The 21870-nt window shown below is 42.4% G+C and overlaps 1 protein-coding gene and 2 non-coding genes across 3 annotated transcripts in view; 2 read left to right on the top strand and 1 right to left on the bottom strand.

Annotated features, from left to right (window-relative positions):
- The window catches only part of eif3hb (eukaryotic translation initiation factor 3, subunit H, b), a 195208-nt gene that overhangs the window by 658 nt on the left and 172680 nt on the right, over positions 1-21870 (top strand). The window contains exon 2 of the mRNA XM_038809764.1: positions 7819-7975. Within this exon, the coding sequence (XP_038665692.1) occupies positions 7819-7975 (157 nt within the window). The remainder of the gene's footprint in view (positions 1-7818; positions 7976-21870) is intronic.
- LOC119972993 lies at positions 2023-2133 on the bottom strand. The gene has a single exon (XR_005462215.1). It is a non-coding gene; the product is annotated as a U6 spliceosomal RNA (small nuclear RNA).
- trnav-cac lies at positions 7648-7721 on the top strand. Its single transcript has one exon. It is a non-coding gene; the product is annotated as a tRNA-Val (tRNA).

Here is a 21870-nt window from a genome sequence, read left to right as displayed (position 1 = left end):
AAGAGAGCCAAGCAAAATATGTCACACTTGGTAACCATAAACCTCGATTTTATAGCAGTTGTATATTTGAAGGTTTTTACTGTTGTGCCATCGATGAAGGGTCTTATTCCCACTTGAATTTGTGTATTTAAACTCGTCTGAAATTCATACAGACTCTGGGTCTACACGATTCTTTCTGCACTGTTTTAAAACTTAAAGTTGCAGCTCTGGTCCAGTATATTAGCCACAGTTAAAGCCTGATCAGGCGTCCGTAACAAATTGAATTAGAAGATGCTTAATAATAACACTCTATAACAGCCATGATGTGGAGCTGCCGGCGTTGGACTGGGGTGAGCACAGTAAGAAGTCATACAACGGCAGGTTAAAGTCCAACAGGTTTGTTTCAAACACGAGCTTTCGGAGCACAGCTCCTTCTTCAGGTGACCTGAAGAAGGAGCTGCGCTCCGAAAGCTTGTGTTTGAAACAAACCTGTTGGACTTTAACCTGGTGTTGTAAGACTTCTTACTCTATAACAGGGATGGGGGATTTAGGGGGTGGCAAAGGGTGGGCATCAGTAAATTGAGGGACCTGTTTATTAACGGGAGGTTTGCGGGCCTGGGGGAACTGGAAGATAAATTTGGGCTTCCCCAAGAGAACATGTTCAGATACTTACAGGTAAAGGCGTTTGCTAGGCGACAGGTAGAGGGATTCCCTTTGCTGCCCTCGTGGGGGACGATGGACAGAGTGCTTTCGGGGTTGTGGGTCGGAGAGGGGAAGGTGTCTGACATCTATAAGGTAATGCAGGAGGTGGAGGAGTCGTCAGTGGAGGAGTCGTCAGTGGAGGAGCTGAAGGCTAAATGGGAGGAGGAACTCGGGGAGCAGATAGTGGACGGGACTTGGGCGGATGCCTTGGAGAGAGTCAACTCTTCCTCCTCATGTGCGAGGCTTAGTCTCATCCAATTTAAGGTGCTGCACCGGGCCCACATGTCCGGGACTAGGATGAGTAGGTTCTTTGGGGGTGAGGGGACAGGTGCACCAGATGTTCGGGGAGTCCAGCGAACCACGCCCATATGTTCTGGGCATGCCCAGCACTGGAAGAATTCTGGAAGGGGGTGGCGGGGACGGTGTCGAGGGTGGTTGGATCCAGGGTCAAACCAGGGTGGGGACTTGCAATTTTTGGAGTTGCGGTAGAACCGGGAGTTCAGGAGGCGAAAGAGGCCGGTGTCCTGGCCTTTGCGTCCCTAGTAGCCCGACGAAGGATCTTGCTGCAGTGGAAGGATGCGAGACCCCCAAGTGTGGAGACCTGGATCAGTGACATGGCGGGATTTATAAAATTGGAAAGGGTCAAATTTGCCCTGAGAGGATCAATACAAGGGTTCTATAAACGATAGCAGCCTTTTCTGGACTTCTTGGCTCAAAGATAGGTATCTTGGTCAATAGCAGCAGCAACCCCGGGGGGGGGGGGGGGGGTTCCATATTGTAGTTTCTATTATGTAACTTAATATTGTGTTAATTTGCGTTGTTGTTAATATGCTGTGTTGTTCATGGAGGTGGGGCAAATGTTTATGATTGCTATCAGGGGCAGCAAGGTAGCATAGTGGTTAGCATAAATGCTTCACAGCTCCAGGGTCCCAGGTTCGATTCCCGGCTGGGTCACTGTCTGTGCGGAGTCTGCACGTCCTCCCCGTGTCTGCGTGGGTTTCCTCCGGGTGCTCCGGTTTCCTCCCACAGATATCATAGAATTTACAGTGCAGAAGGAGGCCATTTGGCCCATCGAGTCTGCACCGGCTCTTGGAAAGAGCACCCCACCCAAGGTCAACACCTCCACCTTATCCCCACAACCCAGTAACCCCACCCAACACTAAGGGCAATTTTGGACACTAAGGGCAATTTATCATGGCCAACCCACCTAACCTGCACATCTTTGGACTGTGGGAGGAAACCGGAGCACCCGGAGGAAACCCACGCACACACGGGGAGGATGTGCAGACTCCGCACAGACAGTGACCCAAGCCGGAATCGAACCTGGGACCCTGGAGCTGTGAAGCAATTGTGCTATCCACAATGCTACCGTGCTGCCCACTGCGCAGGGGCCATGCTAATCTTCTCTGTATCGTTCCAATTTTTTAGTATATGTGCTGCCGAAGCGAGCACAGTCCAAAGATGTGCGGGTTAGGTGGATTGGCCATGCTAAATTGCCCGTAGTGTCCTAAAAAAAAGTAAGGTTGGGGGGGGGGGGGGGGGGGGGGGGGGGGTTGTTGGGTAACGGGTATAGGGTGGATACATGGGTTTGAGTAGGGTGATCATGGCTCGGCACAACATCGAAGGGCCTGTTCTGTGCTGTACTGTTCTATGTTCTATTATTGTTATTTTTGGTATTTTATTATGGTTCGTTGTTGTTGTATAAATTCAAAATTGTTCAATAAAAATTATTTCTAAAAAAAAAGTAATAACACACTATAACACACAGCTAGAATGCTTCTTGGTAAGTTCATTCCGGGCCGGGGGGGGGGGGGGGTGTTCCCCACCCATTGTTATTTTGTTCTGACCTTTCCGAAAGCTTGATAGTCTGTGTCGAATAAGCAAAGGTCATCAGTCCCCTTGGAAGCCACCATAATACTTAATTAGTGAGCATTTTAGAAATAAAATGTAGGTCCAGATGCTTCCATATGAATTCAGTTCCATGGGTAAAGTTATGAAAGTGGCATGCCCTTGCTAGCATGACACCTTATTTCACCTTAATGACTTGCGCCAATGTCTCCAATTATTTTGTTGATTTACTTTGAAATTATTATGGATGCACACATGATTCAGCAACATGAAGGAAGAATCGGCATGCAGGTACTTAATGTATCTTATCTCAAGGATGACATGTTTTAAAATGCCTTACTTACCCAGCGCTCTGTATTAGGTTAAGCTACAAGTGTTGGGATCAAGACACTTCAAATATCTGCCTGAATCTGTTAGTGTAATAGTACTCCTAGAGACTCTGTGTGTTCACTTTTTCAGCAGATGATGTGCGTGAGCATCCCTGCTATTTGTGAGCCAAGAAGCTAAGAATTCTAAATAGATTTAACTTAAGTTGGATTTTGAGACAATGTGGTGGATGGTTTTCGTTGAGAGGAAGTTGTGACAATGAATAGATAGAAACTGAATGTAGCATTTAAAACCTTTGGACTGTAGTGATTTTATTCTGTCTTGAAATTTATTTAAAAAACATACCTGTTAAATCTGCTTTGTTAAGTAAGGAACTACAATGAATGAATATTGACATGCCTTTTCTATGGGAAGAAGACATTGGCCAGTCTTCATAGTGAGAAAGGAACTGATGCTTTAACTCGGGGAGGTTGCCCTTAAAGGAAAGTACATAGGTGATGTCTCTTGTGTCATCAGGATAGTTTGTGACTTTCCCATTGACATATTAGGCTCAATGCTGAATTCTGTAAAGAAGTATGATTGTCGAAGAATTATTTTTCAAAATTAAGAGTACAAATGAAAAGGTTCTCCCTTAAGAATTAAGTCCTGAAAGACGTGCTGTTAGGTAGTTTGGACATTCTGAATTCTCCCTCATTGTACCCAAACAGAAACCGGAATGTGGCGACTAGGAGATTTTCACAGTAACTTCATTGCAGTGTTAATGTAAGCCTACTTGTGACAATAAAGATTATTATTATAACAATCCCTTATTCAATTTTTTTTGCTGCATATCTCAGAATTCTCCATGTCACTAGTTATTTAACTGAGTGAAGTCTTAATCCTGTAAAGTAGCTTCAATGTTCAAATCATTTAGAATTTCAGAGGTTGTAATTTTAAAACATTGCACTTTATTATTTAAGCAGTTGATGGATCCCTTCAGTTTTGACCCAATTTATTGAAATTAGATCCGCAATAGTACTTTCTAGAGTTGAGAGGTGGAATTAATGTAAGCATGTTGGTAACTCGCTATGCCCGTCTGTGTTTGGATGCATGGTTAAAATACACACATGTTAACGTGTTAGCAAGACATGGGAAGTAAGAGCGACATTTACAAGAACACCTAAACATAAAACTTGAATGACGATGACATTACGAGAGAGGCAGGAAATGGCTTTGAGAAGTAAGACTCAATTTTGTGAGCAAGTTGAATTTATAAGCACTTCGGGTGCGTGCAATCTGGGATGATCTTGAATCTTGATATTGTAGTGTGAACAAAGAGCATTAGAATTTATTTTATAAACAAATTGGGATGATTGATGAATTTTTGAAGTGTATTTGGTACTGGTTATCAACTGGTAGTTTGACCCTTTTTACTCTTTATTTTCTCCAAGTCAATGCTATGAATATGTTTTCAACAGAAAATATATAGAACTGTTTATTTTCAAATAATGTAACGGGAATAAACAGTAGTTTGAGACTCTGGCTTTAACCTGTCCTCCTTCTCATATAGACACTTAGTAGTGCAAATGTCTTGCCTCTGTTTAGTTGTCATTAATGACAGGACCCTCAAAACAACAAAACCTTTGTTTCAAGTACTTACATTCAATTTTGCATTTGTATACTTCTCTTAGAAGTCACCTGACTTTGGGTGCTGTGAGGATACAATGTTTGGGCACAATGAGACCAAATAGCCATTTAAAAATAGCCTAGCTATGATTAGCATCAAAATGAATAGCATTAGAATCATAGAATCACTACAGTGCAGAAGGAGGCCATTCAGTCCACCGAATCTGCACCGACCCTCTGAAACAACACCCTACCTAGGCCCACGCCCCCACCCTATCCCCGTAAACCAGTAAACCCCACTTAACCTTTTTAGACATTAAGGGGCAATTTAGCATTGCCAATCCACCTAACTTGCACATGTTTGAACTGTGGGAGGAAACATGAGCACCCGGAGGAAACCCACGTAGACATGGGGAGAACGAACAGACAGCAACCCAAGGCTGGAATTGAATCCGGTTCCCTGGCGCAGTGAGGCAGCGGTGCTAACCACAGTGCCACCATGCCGCCCATTGTTCCATTGCTACTTTTATGTTGGATTTCTTTTTGTTTGGATTATGAATGTATCAGTTCCCCACATTTATAAATCAAGTTCCATATTCTGGTGACAAATAGATAGTGCCATCAAAAGACTACTGAGATAAGGGAACTGGATTTAGCAGTTTGAATGCTGTGAGCTGGTATACAAATTGCTAATCTAGCATTCAGTTAACTGAAGCAGTGGTGAAGACAGCACAGGTCAAAGTGTGGGCTGCCTGGTGGTGGATAAGCAATTTATTTAGTTTTGGCATTATGTCTTGAGAGGCATTGATGTAACGCGCTAATTTAGAAGAGATATGGAATATTTTCAAAGTGCAGACAATTCAATCAGGCATGAATTATATTAGTGTAACTTTTGAAAACAATGTGTGTTGCATTTATCAAAGGGAAAATATTATTAGTATCCTTATAATTTTTACTGCTTATCAAATTATTAGTTGCACTAAAGGATGGAAAGTAAAACTTAATTCATTCCTCTCCATCTTGGACCAATGTGAAGTTTTTAATTTCATACCCATCATCTTTGGCCTTGCATTGGTATGAGTGATTTAGCAGCATTTCATATGCTCACTAGGAACTGGGCTGACATTACACAAGTTTCGACAGGCATAATTTGTGTAATATAGGATTCTGACAGAGAGAGTAGCTTTGTCCTTTGATTTGGGTTGGATTCAAATCCAGATTGCAGCGTTGAAAGGCACGCACATGCTCACCCCCAGTCTCCCCTTTTTAAAAAAATCTTCAACTTTTGCAAAACATTTGGAATAACGTCATCAGTTTGCCTATGTGGAATGGTTACTCAGTTAGCCTGATTGTTTGGAGTAACTAGTTCTTAAAAGATGCCATCTATAACACTAATGAATTGCATATATATATATATATATAAAGCATATATATATATATATATATATATATATATATATCACTTTTAATGTAGGAAAATGTCCACTTAGATTTAAGTTGCCTTATGCACTTAAATGTATTATAAATGTTATGAGAGCTGTAGACGAGTAAATCAATAGTCCTGAGCATGAAACCATGTAATTGCACACAAATGCGTAGCTTGGTTTGAAAAGCTTGTTTCCTTTCCAATATCTTCAACCTGCAGTGCTTGACCTATTATAATTTTTATCGACTTAACCTGATGCTATTTCTCTGGCCATAATTAGCTACTTAAAACATTGTTCTTTGTAGTTGTAGTACTGTATTTGCTTGCTATTAGTGCAATTAACTATTGCTGTACAGAGGCAAAGTAGGCCTGGATGGTAATTTTAGTGGGGTGTTAAATCAGTTCTCAGGGTGGTGCTTTTCTATTTGTCTATAAAATAAGTGGTTCAATTATTGAGTGAGTGGAGATGACGTGCACAATTTGTGCAGCCCATATATATTCTGCAGCCAAAAAGAAAAATATATATATATATATCTATTTGTGCTATGGGCATCATAACCTACTGGACTGGAGCGGTTCAAGCAGGCAGCTCATGTTTAGGGATGGGTAATAAATGCTGGTCTAGCCAACGACACCCACATCCCATGAAAGAATAAAGAAAATCTTGAAAAGCAGGGGTTGACACAGTAATCTCGCAGTTTAGTTGAGTTCAGCATCCTGGCTTTCAGCTGGCTGTGCACTGGTATTTTAGTCATAGTGATAATGCTCATAAGTTCCATTTTGATATGAAATGTTAGAATCAAAACAGATGAGCAATATGTTCACCCTGCACGTTCCTCGAGCCAGTTTATTTCCTTTCCCAACTTTTGAAAGTAAATCACTTTGGAACGCTTCCCTAGCCATGTTGATTTTAATGTTTACTAATCTAGAGAATTCCTCCTTGCCGTGTTAGGGAAACTCAAGAAATTGTTGATGTCCTGAATCATCACATTTCTTCCAGCCTACTGTCTAATTTGATTGTAGGACATATGGCCCTTTTGCTGTGGCTAGTCTTATCCTTCTAATTTTTTCATCCCTGCTCCCACATACTGAACCTCTAATGTTGATAGAACTTCTGAACCCTCGACCTGCAGTAAAAATAATAACCTGCCAGTTGCCCTGAAGTTGATCTATTCACACGAATAAGATTTAGGAGCAGGAAGTGGAAGGAGAAATGGGCTTATAGATGAGGTAATTCCCACCCAGATCTAACTCAATGTAATCTAGGCATTCAAATGGAAATAGAGCATCCACTTGTGCAAAGGAAGCCCTGACTGTAAATGGGAAGTGAACCTACCACACACGCACACACCCGGGCCGGCGCCAGGACTCTGACCATCTCTTTCATCCTGCAGTCACCGCCCTCATCCCACCCTTCATTTTCCCACCAGGCCTTCCTCCCTCTGCCCTGTCACTCCGCCTCCCCCTCAAACTATCTATCCCTCAAACCAGGCAACTCAAGAAGGCTATCCTAACCTGCAGTGGGATCCAGACCTGCAGTGGGATCCAGAAGGTAACAGCCCCTGCTCACATCAAGAAAGTAAAGAAGCCAATTAGGAGGGAATAGGAGTTGAGTTCAGTGAGCCTCCTGTGTGTGTGTGCTGATTTCCACCCTTCCTCCATGCTCTCCCCACCACACAGTCCAAGAGAATTTCTCTGCCTCTGTCTCCCCAACAACGTCTATTGATGCCATATTTACCCTTCCTTTGCTGTTATCCAGCGGTTTCTGTAGTGTAGTGGTTATCACGTTCGCTTCACACGCGAAAGGTCCCTGGTTCGAAACCGGGCAGTATCCCGTACCCTTTTCTCTTGACACTATGCACAAATGTATATTGGATTCAAAATGCTTGATATTAAGTTTCCACTGGCTTGTTACCATGTTTGAACTGCAGGTTGTGCTGAAGATCATCAAACATTTCCAGGAGGAAGGTCAAGGCAATGAAGTTGTCCAAGGAGTTCTGCTGGGACTTGTGGTAGACGATCGCCTTGAAATTACCAACTGTTTCCCCTTTCCTCAACATACAGAGGAGGATGCTGACTTTGATGAAGGTATGTGCGGATGGTACTTCTTTTGAAAATTCAGATTCTATTTCAAGCTGTGAATTATTTCATAGTTCTGTATATGCGAATATCTTGATTGGCGTTCAATTAATTTGAACACTAACGAAGTGTATTGCATAGAATAGGCTTCCAGTCAGTGCATGAGAAAGTTTGCTGAATTCTTGCATCCCATACTTGTATTGCCACTGAACCTTTTGCTTGTACCACTTGGTGGCAGTCATCAGTTCACTTGTATAAGGGTTGCCACTGTCAGATTGCTGATTGGGAACTAAAAACTCATTAGCAATTTTCAGAATTGAAAATTGGGCTTTGAACAATTAATAGTCGTTTAAATCTTGTCTCTCACATTGTGAATTCATTGCCTCTCTGCTTAACATAGGCCACTTTTCAGTTTTTCAGTAATTAAGAATGAGTTCTGCAGCCATTTTGTCATTGTGTTTAGTTAGTTTGAAATGGCACTATAAGCTGTTAATTCATGGGCTCATTTGTGACTCATTTATTTATCTGAAATTAAAATCACCCAACACAATGAATTTCAATGTATCGGTTGCACTATCTTGTCGAGCTTGCTTTGGTTAAAAGATTAATGTTTGTGAGGATAAGTAGCAAAGGTTAAGTGGCTTGTGTTTGTCAATAGTTTTTCTTGTGGCACAGTAACACAAGGGAGTGGAGCAGCTAGCTACATGCAGCAGTCATAGGACACAATTTTTATCTGTGGCCCAGTACACACCTGCAGTCAGGCACATTTGCATACAGAATAAAAAATAAACAGCAAATCCTTTTGAGGCCACACTTGTGTTTCTTCTCCCTTCCAGCAGGGGTACTCAGTAGAGGTTTGGGAGTCAGGGAGAACAAACCAAGTTTATTCAACCTCTCCTCAAAGCTAATGCCCTCCATACCAGGCAACATCCTGGTAAATCTCTTCTGCACCCTCTCTAAAGCCTCCACATCCTTCAGGTAGTGTGGCATAACTAAGGTTCTATACAGCTGCAACATGACTTGTCAATTTTTATACTTAATGCCCCATTCACTTATTAACCCTACTTGTATTCGACCTTCCAAAATGCATAATCACACATTTGTCCGGATTAAAGTCGGTCTGCCATCTCGCCGCCCAAGTCTCCAAACGATCTAAATCCTGCTGTATGCTCTGGCAGTCCTCATCTGCAATTTCACGAACCTTTGTGTCGTCCGCAAACTTACGAATCAGACCTGTTACATTTTCCTCCAAATCATTTATATATACTACGAACGGCAAAGGTCCCAGCACTGATCCCTGCGGAACACCACTAGTCACAGCCCTCCAATCATAAAAGCACCCCCCCCCCCCATTGCTACTCTCTGCCTTCTATGACCTAGCCAGTTCTGTATCCATCTCGTCAGCTCACCTCTGATCCCGTGTGACTTCACCTTTTGTGCCAGACTGCCATGAGGGACCTTGTCAAAGGCCTTTATTATCTAGTCAGCATCCACTGCCCTACCTCCATCAATCATCTTTGTGACCTCCTCGAAAAACTCTATCAAGTTAGTGAGACATGACTTCCCCTTCACAAAACCATGCTGCCTCACACTAATATGTCCATTTGCTTCCAAATGGGAGTAGATCCTGTCTCGAAGAATTCTCTCCAGTAATTTCCCTACCACTGACGTAAGGCTCACCGGCCTGTAGTTCCCTGGATTATCCTTTCTACCCTTCTTAAACAGAGGAACAACATTGGCTATTCTCCAGTCCTCCGGGATATCACCTGAAGACAATGAGGATCCAAAGATTTATGTGAAGGCCTCAGCAATTTCCTCTCTAGCCTCCTTTAGTATTCTGGGGGAGATCCCATCAGGCCCTGGGGCCTTATCCACCTTATTATTTTTCAAGACGCCCAACACCTAGTTTTTTTGGATCTCAATGTGACCCAGGCTATCTACACACCCTTCTCCAGACTCAACACCCACCAATTCATTCTCTTTGGTGAATACTGATGCAAATTATTTATTTAGTACCTCGCCCATTTCCTCTGGCTCCACACATAGATTCCCTCCCCTGTCCTTCAGAGGGCCAACCCTTTCCCTGGCTACCCTCTTGCTTTTTATGTACGTGTAAAAAGCCGTGAGATTTTCCTTAACCCTATTTGCCAATGACTTTTCTTGACCCCTTTTAGCCCCCCGACTCCTTGTTTAAGTTTCTTCCTACTTTCGTTATATTCCACACAGGCTTTGTCTGTTCCCAGCCTTCTAGCCCTGACAAATGCCTCTTTTTTCTTTTTGACAAGGCCTACAATATCTCTCGTTATCCAAGGATCCCGAAATTTGCCATATTTATCCTTCTTCCTCACAGGAACATGGCGGTCCTGAATTCCTTTCAACTGACACGTGAAAACCTCCCATATGTCAGATGTTGATTGACCCTCAAACATCCTCCCCCAATCTTGGTTCTTCAGTTCCCGTCTAATATTGTTATAATTAGCCTTCCCCCAATTTAGCACATTCACCCTTGGCCCACTCTTATCCTCGTCCACCAGCACTTTAAAACTTACTGAATTGTGGTCACTGTTCCCAAAATGCTCCCCTACTGAAACTTCTACCACCTGGCCAGGCTCATTCCCCAATACCAGGTCCAGTACAGCCCCTTCCCTAGTTGGACTATCTACATATTGTTTTAAGAATCCCTCCTCAATGCTCCTTACAAACTCTGCCCTGTCCAAGCCCCAAGGACTAAGTGAGTCCCAGTCAATATTGGGGAAGTTAAAGTCTCCCATCACAACAACCCTGTTGCTTTTACTCCTTTCCAAAATCTGTCTATCTTTCTGCTCCTTTGTCTCCTGCTGGCTGTTGAGAGGCCTGTCGTGAACCCCCAACATTGTGACTGCACCCTTCTTATTCCTGATCTCTACCCATATAGCCTCGCCCTCTGAGGTGTCTTCCCGCAGTGCAGCTGTGACAGTCCCCCTCACCAGTAGCGCAACTCCTCCATCCCTTTTACATCACTTTAAATGTAGAATTTGAATGCTGAATACAGGGTTAAAGGCAGGATTCTTGGAAGTGTGGAGGAACAGAGGAATCTTGGGGTCCATGTACATAGATCCTTCAAAGTTGCCACCCACCCACATTTAAGCGACTCTCAGACAAGCACATGGACAACAGTAAATTGAAAGGGGATAGGTTAGGTTGATCTTAGATTAGGATCACCGAGGGCAGCACGGTGGCCTAGTGGTTAGCACAACCGCCTCACGGCGCTGAGGTCCCAGGTTCGATCCCGGCTCTGGGTCACTGTCCGTGTGGAGTTTGCACATTCTCCCCGTGTCTGCGTGGGTTTCGCCCCCACAACCCAAAAATGTGCAGAGTAGGTGGATTGGCCACGCTAAATTGCCCCTTAATAGAAAAAATAATTGGGTAATCTAAATTTATAAAAAAAAAAAGATTAGGATCACCTCATTATAGGAAGGATGTGGATGCTTTGGAGAGGGTACAGAGGGGATTCACCAGTTGCTGCCTGGACTGGAGGGCATGTCTCATGAAGAAAGGTTGAGGGAGTTAGGACTTTTCTCACTAGAGCGAAGACTTCACTAACACTAACACTTCAGCAGTCAAGGGCATTCATCCTCTGATCTCCGGGTAAGCGTTCTCCAAGGCGGCCTTCAGGACACGCGACAACGCAGAATCACCGAGCAGAAATTTATAGCCAAGTTCCGCACGCATGAGTGCGGCCTCAACCGGGATCTTGGATTCATGTCGCATTACATTCACCCCCCACCATCTGGCCTGGACTTGCAAAATCCTACCAACTCTCCTGGCTTGAGACAATTCACACCTCAAATACCCCTATCTCTGGATCTGTAAAGATTTGATTACCCGCAAATGCTCGCATTCCAAGCATTGTCTGGCATCTTTGACTTTGTCTATAAATATATATGTTTCTGGAACATATCTCTTCATTCACCTGAGGAAGGAGCAGTGCTCCGAAAGCTTGTGTTTGAAACAAACCTGTTGGACTTTAAACTGGTGTTGTAAGACTTCTTACTAGAGCGACGAAGGCAGAGAGGTGACTTGATAGAGGTGTGCAAGATGTTGGGAGGCATGGCTGGAGTGAATAGCCAGAGACTTTTCCCCAGGGTGGAAATGGCTTTCACGAGGGGATATAATTTTAAGGTGATTGGAGGAAGGTATAGGGGAGATGACAGAGATAGGTTCTTTACAAAGAGAGTGGTGGGTGTGTGGAATGCACTGCCAGCGGAGATGGTGGAGTCAGAGTCATTAGGCACATTTAAGCGACTCTTAGACAAGCACATGGACAGCAGTAAATTGAAGGGGGTAGGTTAGGTTGATCTTAGATTAGGATAAATGGTCGGCCCACCATAGTGGGCAGCACAGTAGCACAAGTGGATAGCACTGTGGCCTCACAGATTGGCCATGCTAAATTGCCCTTTATATCCAAAAAGGTTAGGGAGGGTTATTGGGTTATGGGGATAGGGTGGAAGTGAGGGCTTAAGTGGGTCAGTGCAGACTTGATGGGCCGAATGGCCTCCTTCTGCACTGTATGTTCTATGTATCCATGTATCCCCCTCTATCCCACCTGAAACATCTAAATCCTGGAATGTTTAGCTGCCAATCCTGTCCTTCCCTCAACCAGGTCTCTGTAATGGCAACAACATCATAGTTCCAAGTACTAATCCAAGCTCTAAGTTCATCTTCTTTACCTGTTATACTTCTTACATTAAAACCTATGCACTTCATCCCACCAGTCCCGCTGTTTTCAGCAACATCTCCCTGTCTGCTCTTCCTCAGAGCCATAGTGGCCCTATTCCCTAGTTCTCCCTCAATTTTTTTCACCTACTGACCTATTGCTCCGGTGCCCTCCCCCCGCCATACTAGTTTAAACCCTCCCGTGGGACACTAGCAAACCCCGCGGCCAGGATATTTATGCCTCGGCAGTTTAGATGCAACCTGCCCTTCTTGTACAGGTCACACCTGCCCCAGAAGAGCTCCCAGTGGTCCAGATAACTGAAACCCTTCCTCCTACACCAGCTGTTTAGCCACGTGTTTAGCTGCTCTACTTCCTTTTTCTAGCCTCATTGGCACGTGGCACAGGGAGTAATGCCGCGATTACAACCCTAGAGGTCTTGTCTTTTAACTTTCTGCCTAGCTCCCTGAACTCCTGCTGCAGGACCTCATCCCCTATCCTGCCTATATCGTTAGTAGCAAAATATACCATGACCTCTGCCTGTTTGCCCTCCCCTTCAGGGTGCCCGCTACCTGTTTGAGACATCCTGGATCCTGGCACCAGGGAGGCAACATACCATCTGCAGTCTCTTTCACGTCCGCAGAAGTGCATATCTGTGCCCTGGCTATAGAATCCCCTATGACTATTGGTCTTCTGCGCTTTGACCCTCCCTGCTGAGCATCAGAGCCAGCCCTGGTGCCACTGCTCTGGCTGCTGCTGTTTTCCCCTGATAGGCTATTTGCCTTGACAGTATACAAAGGGGTATACCTGTTCGAGAGGGGATTTCTGCACTGTCTGTCTGCCCCTTCTGGTGGTCACCCATCTCTCTGCCTGCACCTTGGGTGTGACCACATTTATATAACTGCTATCTATGATGCTTTCTGCCACCTGCATTCTCCTAAGTGCATCCAACTGCTGCTCCAACCGAACCATGCGGTCTGTGAGGAGCCCCAGTTGGGTCCACTTTCCCGGACCTGCCACATCTCACAGTCCGAGCACTGCACCCCTATAATTGACATTGTGTTAATTAATTAGTAAATTAAATTAAAAAACTACAAATATCTTTTCAATTCTAAATGAACTAAACTTCAAATTGCATGGGAAGGATGATGATTATTTTCGGAACTGTGAAGAAATAGATGCTTTCCAAAAGTCAGTGAAAGTTTGGCAAGTGCGAGTACAAAGCCAAAACTAGTACATGTTCTCATACTGCTACGACACATCGAAGAAAACAGTGTTAGTAACGGAATTGTCAATAGACTGGCAAGACTTATTCAGTCGCATCTGGCTACGCTGATCAACAGTTTGTCCTTACTTTCCAGAGAAGTTTCAGATTTTGAATGAAAAGAGGTGGGTGATAAATCCTTTTCAAATTGGGACACCAAATGAAGAGACTCTACTTTTTAAAAAATAATATTTTATTATGGTATTTGAAAATTTTTATAACAGTAACAAAAACGATGATATCAACAAGGTAAAATAAACACTTCCCCTGTTTTCTCAGGAAGTCGCGCACCTGCAAATACCTAAAACCATTCCCTGCTGGCAATTTAAATTTATCCTCCAAAGCTTTCAAGCTGGGAAAGCTCCCGTTGATAAATAGAGACGCTATTTCTGCGCCTCACCTGTGACAGCACATTAAAAGCACATCACAAGTCCGTGAGACTGGTAGCATTCTGGCGTAGTGTCTCCGAGCAGTCTCCAGTGCTGAGTAAAGCAAACATTGTGTTGCTATAGCCCTTCACAATGACTTACATGTGCAAGGATAAATTTTCCGTCCTCACAAAGGTGAAGTCAGCAGAAAGGAATCGGCTGAACTCTGCACCTGATATGGGTATTACCCTCTCCTATGAATCTGATTGAAGTGAGATCGTGAGCATCAAGCTGGCTCACCTGTCACATTAGCCGGTTGGTAAAAGTTGGTCCTGGGAAAAAAAGTTTGAAGAACACTGGGTTAGATGCTAACCGTCGACCACTGCAATCTGGATTGAAGTTCTGCTCAAACAGCATGTGTGACAATCTCCACTGTTTCCTGGTATCGAGGGTTAAACATGCAGTCTCAAGCTATTTCCTAGTGGATATGGGTCTACTAATCTAAAACTGCCCCAATTTGGCACTAATAGACAATCTCACTGAGAGGTCACAAAGTGGCAAATTGAAGGGAAAAGTAGACACATTGGACGAGATAATGCTGTCTTTAAGTTGGGGATGGGGCAGAACAGAGTTTTAGAATTGCTGTACCTGACCCAGGTGTGTTTCCTGATGGTGAATGCCTGAAATGAAAAGTGTTACATTTGCTCACGCTTTTTACTGAGGAACTCATTAGAAAATATTTCTTTCACATTTTCCACAGTTGACCTATTTTTTTGCATGGGATAATATGGAAGAGGTCCATTTTATGTATAACTTGCCTTTTTTTCTGACAACTGTTGTCCTTAACTATTTTTCCTTTTTTTTCTTACACCAAATTTCATTACAGTGTCTCCACTGCATTCCAAATGTTCATATATTTTTAGGTATCCTTGTCGTTGCTCAGAGCCAGGTCAGGCAATGCTTTATTTCTTGTTGGAATGGTGGTATATTGGCCTTGATTTTGCTAGTTGATATCCTCTCCCACCCTCTCCTGTAAGCTTCACTGGTCAGTATGTACGTTGGGATTCCTACAGCTCTATATGCTATAATATGGACATTTTTGGCACCTCATAAATAGGGCCCAAGGCATGCAAGTTTGCCTAAATAGAATCCATCAGAGCTATCTTGCAGGATAATGGCTACCATGATCAGATCATTGCTCGCTGTATATTCATTTGAAAATAAAATATTTTTTGATCATCTGTTTGTAGCCAAGTGGTTTTGGTAGACCCTGAACTGAGCATTTGTCAGCCACCCCCTCCCCCCATGCATTGAGAGGAGATTGAGGGCTGGGTATATATCTTGAGCCTGAGGTTTATGTTTCACAACACTGGGCAACTGCTTCTTTTGTACCTATATTGGAAGCAGCTTGGCTGGAGAGCAGTTCTTTTTTTAAATTATAAATTTAGAGTACCCAATTCATTTTTTCCAATTAAGGGGCAATTTAGCATGGCCAATCCACCTACCCTGCACATCTTTGAGTTGTAGGGGTGAAACCCACGCAAACACTGGGAGAATGCACAAACTCCACACGGACAGTGTCTCAGAGCCGAATCGTACCTGGGACCTGGGTGCCGTGAGGCAGCAGTGCTAACCATTGCGCTGCCCTGACTGGAGAGCAGTTCTGATGCATAGGCAGAACTATAACTGGGGGTGGCACAGTGGTTAGCACTGCTACCTCACAGCATCAGGGATCCTGGTTCAGTTCTGGCCTTTGGTGACTGTGTGGAATTTATACTTTCTCTCCATCTTTGTGTGGATTTCCTCCAAGTGCTCTGGTTTGTTCCCATGGCCCAAAGACGTGCAAGTTAGGTGGATTGGCCATGATAAAGTTGCCTCTTTGTTCCCAGGGATGTTCAAATTAGGTGGGGTTACGGGGAAAGGGTGGGGATGTGGGCCTAGGTAGGGTGCTCTTCCAGAGAGCCGGTGCTGACTCGATGGGCTGAATAGCCTCCTTTTGCACTGTAGAGATTTTAAGATTCTATGATGCTGAGGCCCATAGCCGTTGCTATGTTCGGAGCACTCAGCCACTTAGCATTGCATGGAGTTAACTGTAGCAGGTGGACATTGGCATTGAAGATGACAAGAACCTTGAACCTTGATTGTTCAAAATTGCCCAATCAAAATAGTTCCCTCCACACTTGTGCATGAAGAACTGCCAACACTTTAGCCCAGTCTCTGACACTCTTATACTGGGCTATGTTTTGGTTGAAGATCATTATGTTCATGGATCCTTTTTTCATTAGTTCCTGATTGACCAGATCAATTTCGACTAGATGTATGGAACTGCAAAGTTGTGCTCTCTATTGGCTGTAGGACAATGTGTTCCCAGCTGTAGTCTGCTGCATTTTGGTGTTTTTGCATGCAGGCAGCCTTTAGTTTTAACAGTACCTCATTCAAGGTTATGACTGATGCTACTCTGGCTGTAACCTTTTTTTCATAAGTCCATTGAATTAGAAACAATCTTTCTGTAATGGTGGAGTTAGGAGTGTGTCAAACTTTGAAGTTAAAGGTATACAGGTTGCGGTGTTAATCCTGCTGTTGATAGTTGACAAGCAACTGATGGATTTTTTAGATAAGTTATGAGCACTCTTGTTTTTAACTGCATGATGGTAGATGTCTTCACTGAAGATGAGAGTTTACTAAGACTGCAGTGGCCACTTCTGCCACTGCAATACTGTAGCAGTCATGCTTGTCGTGGCTGGTGAGCACAAGGTCAAGCTGAGGGTGTTGCAGCTGTGTTAAGCTACCAGACCCAGACCCCAACATTTGTTAGGATATCGGACAAGAACCCCAATCAATTTTTAAAGATTTATAAAACTGTGAGGAAAGGATACTTCACCCTCGGAATGATGACTCTGACCAACTGGTATCTTTGATGTTAAGACAAACTTTTCCTTTAGTCTAATCTAATGTTTTATTATTGTCACAAGTAGGCTTACATTGATACTGCAATGAAGTTACTGTGAAAAGCCCCTAATTGTCACACTCCGGCATCTGTTTGGGTACACTGAAAGAGAATTCGGAATGTCCAAATTATCTAACAGCACGTCTTTCTGGACTCGTGGGAGGAAACTGGAGCATCCGGAGGAAACCCGCGCAGACACGGGGAGAACTTACAGACTCTGCACAGACAGCCACAGAATTAACCACATTAATGTCAAAGAAAATAACTTTACAATTATCAGATAAACAGTTCTTAAACAGAAGGAAAAACTTAAACTTACACTCCATACCTGCCACTATCTCAAATTCAGCAACCCCAAATGCCACTTATAAATACAGTTAACAAAACAGGTTTACTTGCTCAGCTGTGCAGACCTTTGGAGACAGTTCCTTTCAAGAGCAGATTCAGTACACTTCTGCTCAACTGAGCAATATTTGAAAAAAACTGCTGTTCAACTTAAACTCCTTAAAGTCCTGTTCGACTCTAATCCCATGGCAAACTGCAAAACGACAGATGCACCTGGCTCTTTCCATTAATTAGATTATCTGTAGCCCACTAAACTGTCACATGACCTACTTATCTGGGACTATATCCAATCCCTCATATACTATCTATCCTGCAGGGAATATCCAGCCATCCTAACCTGATTCCAGGGATGGCAGGACTGTCATATAAGGAGAGATTGACTAGGTTGGGATTGTTCTCGCTGGAGCTCAGCAGAATGAGGGGGGATCTCATAGAGACTTATAAAATATAACAAGACTAGACAGGGTAGATGCAGGGAAGATGTTACCAATGAAGGGTGTGTCCACAACCAGGGGTCACAGCTTGAGGATTCAGGGTAAACCATTTCGGACAGATAAGGAGACACTTCTTCACACACAGAGTGGTAAGCTTGTGGAATTCATAACCACAGTAAGTAGTTGATGCTAAAATGTTGAATATATTCAAGAGGCGGCTGGATATAGCACTTGGGGAGAATGGGATCAAAGGCTATGGGGAGAAAGCAGAATTAGGCTATTGAGTTGGATAATCAGCCATGATCGTGATGAATGGCGAAGCGGGCTCGAAGGGCCAAAAGGTCTCCTCCTGCTCCTATCTTCTATGTATTTTTTTGTATCCCATTGGCTCTTTATATCTAAACAAGTAAATGATTCGAATCAGTCATGACCTCACCTTTTGCAACTTATAATAGGAACACAGTCTGGATATCTTTACCTTTAATATTATTACAACAGATATAAAATACAATATATACCAATTTCTTACATTCATCACAGCTGTCATCAACAGAATTTTTTTTTAAGCTCGCCAGTTTTGAGAATTCTCAGATTCATGCGCATCCAACTGCATATCCGTGTTATTCCTCCCATCTCTGGTAGTTGGGCAAAGTGAACCCAGAACAAAGAGTATGTAATGTTGGCTGATATGTTTCTGTGAACAAGCCCGTCAGGTTCATACTTTACTAGTCTGTAGGAAAGCTGCCTTGACTTGAGCGTACGTCTCTGGATGCAATTGAGAAGGAATTTGCACGGTGATTGACAGGACTGGGTTGCAGAAAGATAAGTTGCTACTGATCAGTTTCTCCAATTTCTTAGTTTTTGAACTGCTTAGTGATTGTTTACTAATGTTAAGGCATTGGGTATTAGAGGTCAACTAGACTGCCTGCAGCTGGAATTGTGTGTATTCTAGACACTTGAATTTTATTAAGGGCTACATAAGTGCATTTTCAGAGCCCTTTGCATATGTTAGTTACACTTTTAATGTAAAATTAAACTTGTATGACAAGTGCAGATTTTGTTAACTATCAAATGTTTAACTTTTTTTGTTACAGTAGAAATTATTTCAGGAAGTATTCTATTAAATTTGACTTTTTTATAGTTGGCACATTTATTAATCTGATATTTCAATTTTTCATGAAGATCATCTATAAGATTTTGTCAAACTAACGTAAATTCAGTAACAGTAACTGCAGTTGTTTTCAGAGACTGGATAACCTGTTGGGCTTACATAAAGTATAATTGTAATGTAATTTCTGGACTGAATTGCCTACTCTTGTTCCAATGACAACTGAAGAAACATAACACCTCACTACATCTGTACTTATCCTCTTTATAACTGCGGTGTATGAAAAATTACAATGCACGCGGATCATTCCCATTTCTAGACTGCCCATTCTACTTAACAATAAGCAGCATTTATAACTAAAATGAACTGCCATAACCATTTTGTAACAACGCAAATGCTTTCCAGTAATTTTTGATTAGCTTTATTAACCCACTTGTTGATTTAGAGTGTTGTGAAAATATTTGATTTCAATTTCCTCAGGCTTTTTAAAACCAGGAATTATTTATCCTAAAATACCCTTCTTTATGCTACTAATGTCACTTGGTCTAATATCCTGTATTGCATTGATGAAATTCACAAACTTATTCAAAATAAATGGTCTAAACTCATGCTACTTTTTAGAGAAAGTTAAAGTAAAATCTTTTCCTCAATCCTGGTTATTTTATGTTCCTAAGAAACGGCTTCGGTTTTTAATCTTTTTTAACAATGATTTTTCTCCAAACAGTTCAGGGAAGTTGGGCAATTCCACAAGGGAAACATAATGAATGATTCTTTCTTTTGAAATTTGCAATGTTCAACAATGTGAATATCCCTTTCCATTCTTTGTCATCAGTTCTCCTCTCAATTTTATCATTTACATTTGTATTGCTCCTGTCAGTGGGTAAGGACATTCTCTGTGATCAACACAGTTTGTTTCTGGTCCATTGAATTGAAGCATTCTGGTGAGTTCTGAGTTTGGATTCAACAGCTTTAGTTAAAAGAGTGAGTAATACCAAGTGCTGGATTTAAAATCTATGTGAATAGTAGGAAGGGTGTTCTGGATTCTTATAATGAGTTCATCCCAACAGTGATTTTACATTTTGTGAATTTGGTCAAAGGCTCAAAGCAAAAAAACAAGTCTGGCAGCTTGAAGAGCTGATAAAATTGAAATGACACGACTAAGAATATGGCCTTAAGTTTTTCAATAATGATCTTTATTAGTATCACAAGTGGGCTTACATTAGGTACACTGAGGGAGAATTCAGAATGTCCAATCCATCTAACAAGCATGTCTTTTGGGACTTGTGGGAGGAGCATCTGGAGAGATGGAGCCATACGTGCAAAATGATGCAATGTTTGTAAGCAATTATTCCACTTGTGGTTGGGATATGTTATATTAGTTCAAAGATACATTTAACCATGGCTAGAAGCTCGGTATTTTAATGCAGTAGGACACAAAAAATATACCTGGAAGGAAATGTGTGAAATCGATGCATTGAAGCTCTTTCTATTTGGAGGTCTGCCATTTTCTTAAGTCTTCACTCTATTGTTCATTACTGTTTTCTTTTGTAATGCTATATATGTATTTGATATAGAAGTAAAATCTGATGCTTAGTGTATTCTCTTTTTGTTTCTTTGTGGAACTGCCGCGTTGACAGGCGCCACATTTGATAATGTATCTCCTGAGATGATATTGCTTAATTACAGTAAAATTGTGTGATGAGTCAAACTCTGATTGCACAAAGTTGTGGCTATGCCTTAAGTCTTCATTCATTCCCACAGCAAAATAGAACATCCTATAGATGGATGCCCATGATGAGCTGATATTCTGCACTGGTAATTCAACGTTAGCTACATTTATCGAGGTTTGTCATGTGACCTTGCCAACCAATTAGTGCAGAGTTAGACCACACAAGAGCACACATTTGTACCAGTGCCAGGGAAGCCATCATATGACATCAAAATCTCTCTGTGAAAAAGCAGGCCAGTGTGGCTAAACCTGTGAGAAAGTGAAATGTTGTTGATTGGAGAAAAGGTAAAGCTGATTCAATGAGTGTTGAACTGTGGTGCAAAATGGACTTCAAACAGGTGAAAACATGTTTGACTGCATTGACAACATGGTGCACTGTATCATGCATGTGTGAAGACAGCATGCTAAGCAAGAAAACATTAGAGTTTGTCCAGAGCTAACATTTCAGGGAAAAGCTTCTGGCGTTCGACAAATTCAGGACATTGTAAGATGGGAACAAATTGAATAAAGACTTTTGCACTTTTATTACTTTACTGTGCTTTCATTTAGCATTTAAATCTGTTCTTTTTGACATGGGTCACTTTCGTAAGCATAATCGGGTAACATAGAGATGCAGCCGTGTGGGAATGGGCCTCCTCGGCAATGACGTACTTTGGCTTGACACAAATTTGTGGTTGGATCCCCGGGACTTTGATTCATTGGGATTTTTCCCTAGCAATAACCTACAAGTGACAATGTGGACTCAAGTGCATTGATAATCCCACAGATATTACTCCAAAAGTGATACAAATGTATTAGCATGTTCTATTAAAATATTGTCAACGTGTTAAGTCAATTTTATTGGACAATAAATTCCTGTACCAGCCTCCCCGAACAGGCGCCGGAATGTAACTTCATTGAAGCCTACTTGTGACAGCGATTTTCATTTCATTTTCATTTTCAATAAGGAATTGATGTTAAAATGTTAGTGTGGTGTGAAGTAGAACAAAATTACATGAAGGCTTAAATTTGTGAAA

The sequence above is a fragment of the Scyliorhinus canicula genome, chromosome 10 (genome assembly GCF_902713615.1).
Source record: "Scyliorhinus canicula chromosome 10, sScyCan1.1, whole genome shotgun sequence".
NCBI classification, from domain to species: domain Eukaryota; kingdom Metazoa; phylum Chordata; class Chondrichthyes; order Carcharhiniformes; family Scyliorhinidae; genus Scyliorhinus; species Scyliorhinus canicula.
This window is presented reverse-complemented; position numbering and strand designations above follow the sequence as displayed.